Below are 10,322 nucleotides of genomic sequence, written 5' to 3' on the forward strand. Positions count from 1 at the left end.
TTATTTATTTATACATATGTTTTGTTCTGGGTGTTAGGTTCTGCTTATTGCATTTATGACACAATGCAATAAAATAATAAAATAAACACATTTAAAAGATAAGAGATCATTGTAAACTTTGATTTATTTACATAATGATTCCCCCAGCTGCACTCTTGGCCACTCCCACTTCTCCGCTCTGCACGGAGATCAGAAGATCAGCTGCAGGAGGAAGCTTCTCCCACAGCTGTGGGCTGCACACAGGTGCTAAATAATTTAAAATAATTTATTTTAAATGAAAATTCCATGATGATCGTGCGGCTCATCCGTCAATCAGCCAATTGTGTGTCATGTCCAATCTTACTTCGAAAAACCGTGATGGAGCGAATCTGTGCAAAACAAACCGTGAAGTAGTGAGGGACTACTGTAGTTCAAAGATCTATCTACAACAGGTAAGATATTAGTTGTTCATGTCATTCCCACCAAACTTCCATTTAAATTATATGTAGGAATATATAAAACAAACTTTAAGATTAAAAAAAGTCAGGTTGTTTTTAACTGTTTTACTCCAGACAAATATAAAACATAAATGGCTGAAACTCAAAAGGAGATCAAAGCGTTCAATAAACTTTGTTTTATATTCTCACTTCTGTTCAGATCTGGACACTGAGAGATGTAGCCCTGTGGCATCACCAGGATCTCCACATCCTGCATCACCCCCTGCGCAGACAGACACACAACAGAATGTTGGATCAGTGCGACTCAAAGAGAACACACAGGTTGCACCAAAAAACACACAAGTCCAAAAAGATGGCAGAGGGCACTGTGTGATGAACAGACATGAACACAGATGGGTGAAGCTGTCTGCGTCCACTCGTTTACTTCAAATTGAGATAACGAGGGGCCAGAAATGACAGAAAACATGAAACGATCAAAACACCTGTTTGCTAACAGTGAGTGGGTGTGTGTGTGTGGGGGGGCGGCGGGGGGGTGTCTCACAGCTGAGTGCAGCAAAACAACAAATCAGAGTTAAAACACGTTTTTGTTCTGAGGAGAGAAGTTCTGAGGAAATCTGTGCTCGAGGTTGTTGCTCCGATGAGTCATCTCATATCCAGACATCAACAGAAAGTTAAGCAGTGTGGGAGTTTTACAGGGTGCATGAAATACTTAGTTTCCTTTTTTTAACTTTGATAAGAAAAAGAAAAAACCCCGGAGTTACAGATTAAATTGAATACATTACTTCAAACGGATAGCCTTTTGTTCTTTGTGTCCAAACACCAAACCGTCCCAGAAATACACGAGTGAATGCAGATGCTTTGTTGCCAAGGTAACCAGGGTCCAGTTCACTTCTTGAAAGCGTTTATTGCCCTTACAGAAGTGGAGCGGTGCAACTTAGGAGAAATTGTTTTTTAAATTGTCTTGCCACTTCAATTTACTAGCCATAAATTTCAAATCCTGCGGAAAGGACTCGTCAAGTTTTCACAACCAAGTGCCAAAATGGAGGCGGATTGGAGATCAAACTTGTAATGAAACCATAAAACTATACATTTATTTGGCAGATACGGTGAAATTTTCATGGCAGGCATCTGCAGCCAACTTGGTTTGAACTGTGATTAACGCAACCTTCTGTGATCCTTCGAGGCCGAGACGAAGCAGGAGTCAGAGCGTTTAGCTCACTAATGGGACAAATTTGCTGGTGAAACTGAAAACGTGAGTGAGGTTTAGTAATAAGATGGGTTTATATCAAATCTGTCACATTTTATTAGATCAGTTTCAAAGTGGATGAGAGCAAAGCTGGTGTGAAACAGAAAGGAAAAGAGCTGTCAGTTGTCTAATAAATGAGCTGACAGATGAAAACTAATATCCTCAGATATTCTTCGGAGAGTTACATTTCACTAAAGAGAAGGTGGGGATTTATATGAAAGAGCAACAGACAATATAACACAGACTTGATAGATTATAGTATGTAATGCTACAAGATGTAGGAACAATTAACCCTGGGGTCTTAAAGCAGAGCCCATGTTTTAATGTAGATATAAAAACAGTCGTCACATTTAAAACTAAGACATAGACCACAACCCCATCCAAAACAGAAAACTGTGCAGAGCACTGAATAAAGAGCTTATTTAAATATTCTATGGACGATGCTCTCTGCTGGCCTAATAAGACAGCAACATTGCCTGTTACAACATTTTTTATTATTATTTTTTGTTTAAAGGAATACGTTAGTGGTGACACGGTGGCGCAGTCGTTAGATCTGTCACATCTAAGTGAGAAGGTTACAGGATGGCCTCCCACCAGACTGAGGCCTGTGGAGTTTGCATGTTCTCTCCATGCACATGTGGCGTTTCCCCGGGTACTCTGGTTTTCTCCCATGAACTAAAATCATGTAAATTAGGTCAATTGTTAACGTTGGATTGTCCCTAACAGTGGATGAGAGTGAATTGTTGTTTGTCTCGTTTGTCTCTGTGTCCTTGTGATGGACTGGAGACCTGTCCACCTTGTACAGTGTCTTGATTATTTTTTTTTGTATTTTTGCTGCATGCTTTGGTATTTCTTCTTGTTTCTTTTTTTGGCGAGTTGAGACGGTTCTTCTCGTCCTCAGCATTTCATTGCATTGTTGACCTTGTGTTGATTTTTGCATATGACAAATAAACCAAACCTGAACCTGTGTACCCGGCCTCTCGGACAGTGGCCGCTGGAGGGAGACATTAGCTCTCAGCAACCCAGTAAAGACAAGTGGGTAAAGAAAATAAACAGGTAGAATTTCTAGGATGGATTGGTAATTTTTGAAATGATGTTCCATTAAATACTTATCAAAAGATAGTATTTTATCAGACGTGAGATTGTTGGAGTTCTGCCCTGCCAGCTCCCTGCAGCCACATCTGAGCACCAATCAGCAGCACCTGATGATCATCGACTTGATGAGCAAGAGGAGCATTAAAGGCTGCAGAGGACAGTCAGCGGGCGCTGGAGCATTACAGCATTATGGTAGTTCTGTTTTAGCCTTTTACCTGTGAGTTAAACTAAATAATAAATTGTATATTTATCCATACTTCCAGAGGATAACCCCTAGATTCTCCTCTGTGGACCTCGAGCTCTTCTGTGTCTCCTCAGCTGCCTCCACACCTTCCTGCCACTTGTCTGCCTTCTTGGCCCTGGACCCATTAGGTCAGCTCTCCACACAACTGACTCCTACCTCCACAGGTTCCAGCTCCCTCCCTGGCACAATCAATGATTGTTCCACTCTGTAAATAAACTCATTCCAGTCTTGGTATCTGTTCTCTTCAGTCCTTGTATCAGGGAACAGCTGTGATCATGTCAGAGATAAGTCGTAGTGTTGACTGTGGAGAAAAAGACAAAAGTCTCTCTTTAGGCTAGGCTAATAACTTTTCAAACAAGGGCCCATTTGTTATTTTGTTGTTGTTGTTTTTTTTTACTTTCAAATCAGGTCTTTCTCTAAAATGCCACACAGTGGTGAAAAACACTACACGACATAACATTACACCTCTACACTGTCTCAGGACACCTCTTGTTTATTTGCAGCTGTTTTCTCTCACACACATTCTCTGCATCGACCAACTAAACAAAATGTAAAACTGTAGGGGTTTGATCTGTCCCACTCTGGGCCCTTGAGCAAGGCCCTTAACCCCCACCATGTGCACCCCCAGGCGCCCCAGATGGCAGCTCTGTGCTCCACACAGAGGGCTGTGGTAGCTCGGTGGTTGTGTCAGGAAGGACATCCTGTATATAAACAATCGTCAAGTCTTCATGTCAGTTAGTTTGCTGTGGTGACTCCTGAAGAAGGGAGCAGCCGAAAGAAGAAGAAAAAAGCTTTTCACACCCATATGCTGTTTTTGAGAAATAATTACTTTATAGGCTCAAAAAACAATATAAAAATATAAGATAAATAAAGCAGACTTTTACCTCTACACACGCTGTACATTATGACCAATGCCACAGCTGATAAGATACTAATTAATCAACAAAGTTAAGTCAGGTCCTCTGGATGGTTGTTTTCTATTATGGAATGTTTCATCTTTCATCCAAAGGACTTCATCAGTCCGAGGAGCCACAACAAACTCTGTCCCACATGCAGCACACTCACATAGTAAGCCAACCAGTTTGATAGTGACAAGATGGTATCTGGTGTCCACCCTCTCCCCCATTGACTCCTCTGAGGCAATCATGGCCAAAGTGGTTCAAAACATCGAAGTTCATGCTCAATAATCCAGGTAAAAAATCCAACAAAGTCAGATCCTCTGGGCGGTTTATTTTATTTTTTTCTACTAATTACTAATTATACAATGCTAATTATTGATAACTATCTGACATAGTTTCAAACATGACTAAACTTTCCAATCAAAGTGTAGATCCTTCCACTTCATAAGCTTAAAGATGACACATCACTGATACAATTAAAACCACATCACTGGACTGGTGAGCTACAGCAGCTGTGGTTACCTTAAACTGATGCAAAGATGCAAAACACTCGTTTTAAAGTTTTTACTAACTCTGCTTCTTTCACGGCCATGGTGGTCTAGAGGCAATGCAGCCGACCTGGGACCAGAAAGCTGCAGCTCAACTACCCGCCGCCATGCCTACATGCCACGGTGTCTCTGAGCAACACACCCAATCCCTAATTTTTATTATTTATTTTTTTTTTCATTTAGCCTTTATTTATACAGGTTAGTCTCATTGAGCCACGAGAACTCATTTTCAAGAGAGATCTGTTTTTTAGGGAGCACATGGTGGGGGTTAAGGGCCTTGCTCATGGGCCCAGAGTGGGGCGAATGAGGGTGGGGGCAAGTGTGGGTGTTTCACCTACCCCACCCACAATTTTGATGTTGTCGGGGCCGGGGCGTGAACCAGCGATCTTCGGATCACAAGCCCACCTCTCTAACCTCTGCGCCACCACTCCCCCGGGTGTGCTCCCGGGTGCCCACATAGCTGCCCACGGCTCCACCTGGGTGTCTTCAAATGTTCAAAAAACATTTTGGGGTTAGGGATTAGGTTTAGGAGTGAACTGAGTTTAGGGTTAGAGTTAAGCACGTACTGGTAGTACTTGTGTTTTGGTAAAGGTTAGGGTGCAGACATTAATGGAATATGAATGGAAGGAATGCACCATCCAGATAAGGATAGAAAAATAAATGTGTGAGAGAGACCTAATAAATAGGTGTGTTTAAAAAACACTGCCTTCAAAGCATCTAATTACAGCTGTGTCAAGAGGAGGAGAGTTGCTGCTGCATAAAAAAGATTAGAGAATAACCTGCATGGCTTATTTCATCATGCAGTTAAGATGGAGGAAATGTAACCTCTGGAATACAGTGTGTAAAAGTCTGATCAGGTCCAATAACTCCCCACACCGCCAAACAAAGAGCTGACACACTGAATGATTTAAATATTAGCAGCTGAAAACATTCTAGAGTGTCGTTCAACTTATTAAAAGTCAAACTCAAAACTCTTTTCAAGGTTTTTAAGCATCTGAACACGATATTAAAAAATGCTCTCTATAAGAATATTTTCTTTCTTATTACATGAAATTAGATGTTTTTAGTTTTTCTAAATCAAAATTACATATTCTGCTATAACCTCCACACAAGATGAGAAAATACTTTACAACAAAGGACTTATCATAAGTAGTTCAGGTTAGGTGGGTCTTAGTTAAAATAGTTATGAAGAGGATATTTGACCTGTTTTAGATAGCTGTTGAGCAGCAGCACTTTGGACAGGCTGAATGAATCAACAGCTAGTCTGAGCACAGCCAAGACCAAACTGCAGTTTAAAACATCTGATATCTAAAAGTTCACAACAGTTCCAGTGCAAAAATAATAATATTACATTTACATTATTGTTAGTTTCACATTATTGTCGTATTCAGGCAGAAGTATAAACATTTCTGCTGGAGGTGCAGCTGTGCCAGGTGTGCAACAGCTACATCTGCAATATGTGTATTACATAAACCAGATAATTTTATGAAACAAATGTACAATGTAAAATAATAGAAATGTAAAGGTTTATAATACAGTATTTGCTTGAACTGCAATAACACTTACATGTATTGCATATTTAAGACAGTTTGGTCTTGGCCTCACTCAGACCACCTGTCTACAACAGGTAAGATACTACCTGTTAAAACTTTTCCACTTTAAAATATCTGAACTCACTTGTCATTTAAGTGTGTCTTTGCATCCTCTGTAACTGTCCGGGCTAATAAAAGCACTTTTTTTGCCAAATGACTTAAAAAGAAATCTCTGTTCAATATAAATATATCAGAAATATAAATTTTGTATCAGAAAAATGTATCACGAGCACAGCCTACTTAGAGTATTAAATACTTGATCTAAAATTTAACCACTTTTCAAACCTTGAAAGCCTTCATGGACACTGAGCACTTTCGAGGAATCTGTACAGCCATATAAACCGTGCATGCTAAAGTGAAGTAAAGTCTGAAAGTGTTAATGTTTTCTACTTTTCTCTGTCTGACAAAAATTACTGTAGACTGAGCTTAATGAGCACAGTCCACAGGCTATTTAATGATTTCTCACAAATCAGCATCGTGGGAGTTGCTGAGATAATTGTACTGAGCTTAGCAGCAGACAAAAGAAAAGAAAACACACAATGATGCACAAACACACACACAAACACACACACAAACACACACACAAACACACACAAAAACAGTGCCTAGACTGAGCACCCCTCAAATTCAAATGGTAAACCATGAGAAATGCATGCAATTAAACTCCACAGCTCCAATAAATGAAACTGAACAAGACAATAGTGACAAAACTGTACGAAGCAAGTCGGGATGTGGAGTGAAAAGATTGTGCTTTGGATTAATTATTATCTGTTAATCTGACAGATCAAGACAGGCATCAACATTTTAAATATTCTGAGAAAGAAGTTTGCTTTGCAGCTTTAACCTTAAAGAAGCCATGAGCAGCGTTTCTCTGTCCGAGCCACAAGGATGTGTCCTCGGGTATGTCCATGTAGGGAGCTTCCACCACCCGCTCGTAGATCCTGGAAGAAACAAAGTTCCTTCAAATAAAACCTAAAACACGTGGAGGTGTTTCATCAATGCTGGTAAAAAGTAGCATTTCCCCAGCCCTGCCCTCATTAATCCTCCTGTTAACTTGGTCCCTGAGGATGGAGAGCCACGTGCTTTTTGTGGTACACACGGTGATCCCGTCTGCTCCTTTCATGGTGCCAAGGAAAATCATGACACGCACAAACCGTGTTACCAAGATGTTTCCTTATAATACATTTGCAAATTTAAACTTTTAGGTAAAAGAAAGTGATGCATGGTATTTAAATTTGGTGATCAATTTAGAAGTCAGAATCAGTTGTAATAATAATTTAAGTATCTCTATACAACCTGCGTTCAATAAAAGTATTGAGTTCTTTCATGGTTATGAAACCCAAAAATGGACATGCAGAAAAATATAATGGTAGCAATACATCATACAGCCCAGTATGTGCTGGGTACTTACCAGGCATGTTTCTGATACGTAACGGGTATGTACACAGGAAAGAGCCTATATGTACCTGGTATGTACAGGTAGGTATCAGATATGTAATAGAGTGAGTACCAGGTACCTATCCTATGTGAAACGGGTAAGTATCACGCAAGTGCAATGTAAGTAACTGGTCTAGAGTCTGGATCTGTACACGGTAACAGGGTCTGTAACTGGTCTCTCTTGTACCATATTTTTCAGACTATAAGGTGCACTTAAAATTATTTAATTTTCTCAAAAATCAAAAGTGAGCCTTATGTATTAATTCTGGTTGTGCTTACTGACCTCGATTTTATGTGGTACAACTAAACAATGATGAGAGTTATTGTGAATGAGTTGAATAAAATGTAACTTAACTGACTGCTTTGTTTGCTTAATGCGCCTTATTGTCCGAAAAATACAGTAAATGAGTTCTCAAAGTTCAATGAGACTAACCTGTATAAATAAAGTTTGAATGAATAAAAAGTAACAAGTAAGTAACAACAAAGTACGTGGTAATTACAGGTAGATACCTAGTACTAGGTCGGTTACATTGATTTGTAAATTGCAAATTAATATAAATACATTAAAAATACATATAAACATCACAATACTGTTTTGAAAAAAAAAAAAAAAAAAAAGTTGACATTTTTGCCATGTTACCCACACCCACATCCAATAATTACTTTCCACAAGTTTTGTTCAGTTTCTCTTCTCAGACAAATAGATGAACACACACACACACAGAGGCAGGCTGCATCGCCCAGCCTTCACTTTTAGCTCCTGACTACTGCAAACTGGAAAATTCCTACAAAACAATGCAGCAGCTGTGTCTCCAGTACTGTACCTGTTGCAGTCAACATGTAGTATGACGTGAGAGGCGCTGACGGCCACTGAAATCTTGTGCCACTGGTCATCAGCCAAGCTGTAAGGGAACACCTCAGTGTGGTCCTGGTGGCTTCTGGTACGATAATGAAGGCGCACCTCGCTGCGCTGTCCACTGCTCTCCAGCTCCAGGAACCTGAAGAAAAGAAGCAGCAGGAACTAGCTTTGGTAGCTTCCACAAGATGATCCCTGAAATTCACCCAGCCTTTTGATGCCCAAGTCAAAATAATAATAAAAAGTTAGCATTTCTTTTCTTTGTATGTATAATCAAAGCATCTAAACTTCAGAGTTGTCAGCACAACACTTTCATCACTGTCAGTCTGCCGACTCACATCCCCCTGACTCATCTACATTAAAGGTAAAACCTAATGGTGCTACGTGTGAGTCCAACACACAATAAACCACAAGTAATGACTGGAGTTTTAGTATTCTAAGAGAATCCTCTGCTCCACAGCGCTGAGATTTACCCAGCACACAACGCTAATGAAAAGAGCTGCCAGCACACACTCACCTCTGCTTTTAAAGCAAGACTTATTTAAAGCAGAGTTATTTGCTGGAAACATCATTCAAAAGAAAAATAGACGCTCGAGCGAGTGTAGCAATGGAACTGATTTATCTGCGGACCACATCTAATACATTAACTCTCCCCTGGCCATGCATGCACATTAATCCCAGCTTCATAAATGCACTCGCTTACACTTCTGATGCAGAATTAGTCCTTGTCACATTTCCAAATGAAACCACGGAGCGACGCTTTGTAGAATCTGAATGGCTGCGAAAGCTAATCAGTAGTGAGGAAAGTCATTAACATCCCTGTGAGCTCTCTGCTCAGGACTGTTTAATGTACAAACTGTTCAATCAGCGCATTATGGGGAACTCAGATTGCTGTTCTGATCATCCAATGGCTCAGCTACCAAAAACTAATGGAAACATTAGCATACTGAGTGCAGATCGTGTCTCATCAGTTTTCAGCTCACAGTTACAAACTGCACGCTTGCATCATTGATGGACTCTGCAGAACACGCTGGCATTTAGGATGATTTGCTTTGTTTATTCAACTGGTGTGTAAAACATTTAAGTGTTCATCAAACACAAACATTCCCTCAGCTGATATGTTGCGCTAAATTTAGAATACAACTGTATTTATAGCCTATTAGAGGGATTATACCTGGATAACAGTACAGCAAGTGGCATTTTGACACAGAAAACTCTCACAGTAATTAAAAAAACTAAAATACACTTTTTTATTGATTTTGGTGGCATTCCTCACACATAAAACAGTTACATATAACTAATGAACCCATTGTTCACATGCAATGCAATGATTTAAAACAAATTAACTAAACGTACCTGTGCTCAGAATGATGGATGGAAAAGATGACTCCAGAGTTGAGATGATCCTGTTTGAGTGTTGCCAGCACAGTGAACTCATTCTTGCCTTTGAGTTTCTGGACCATTCGCTTGGAGACCTCAGCAGGTGTTTTCACTTCCCTGGAGGTTCCTAGAATGACAGCAGAGATATCAGAAACTCTTTACACCATTAAAAGCTGCATCGCTCAATGGGAAGGTTGTTACATCAAGTTCAAGGATTCAAGGGTTCAAGTTTCTTTATTGTCATTCACATTGCATGTGGTACATGAGGTGGAACAAAACTGTGTACACAGGGTCCCAGTTACATTAATCAATAGCAAAATATATAAAGTACAAAAAAAAACAGTAAAAAAGGATCTAAGATATAAACAAAGATATACGCTAAACAAACATCCAACAGTACACTAAAAGAGCTAAGATATATGTCAGTCACTAATAGTGCAGAATAATACACAGAACAGCAGCAGCACGGTTCTCATAGGTTCTGTTCAGCTATAATTTACACGTTTAATGTGAGCACTAACATAAACTGAACTAACATAAACTAAACTAACATAAATTAAACTAACATAAACTGAACTAACATAAACT

At 39.7% G+C, this 10,322-nt stretch overlaps 1 protein-coding gene across 1 annotated transcript in view; it reads right to left on the reverse strand.

The window, feature by feature from the left end:
- The window catches only part of nell2a (neural EGFL like 2a), a gene marked incomplete at its 5' end in the record, with an annotated part of 291,752 nt that extends 281,891 nt beyond the window's left edge, over positions 1 to 9,861 (reverse strand). The window contains 4 exon segments of the mRNA XM_037683642.1: positions 627 to 699; positions 6,906 to 7,002; positions 8,323 to 8,496; positions 9,711 to 9,861. Coding sequence (XP_037539570.1) covers positions 627 to 699; positions 6,906 to 7,002; positions 8,323 to 8,496; positions 9,711 to 9,817 — 451 coding nt within the window.
- Positions 9,862 to 10,322: the final 461 nt, after the last annotated feature.

The sequence above is a fragment of the Nematolebias whitei genome, chromosome 10 (genome assembly GCF_014905685.2).
Source record: "Nematolebias whitei isolate Nwh7 chromosome 10, NemWhi1, whole genome shotgun sequence".
NCBI lineage: Eukaryota > Metazoa > Chordata > Actinopteri > Cyprinodontiformes > Rivulidae > Nematolebias > Nematolebias whitei.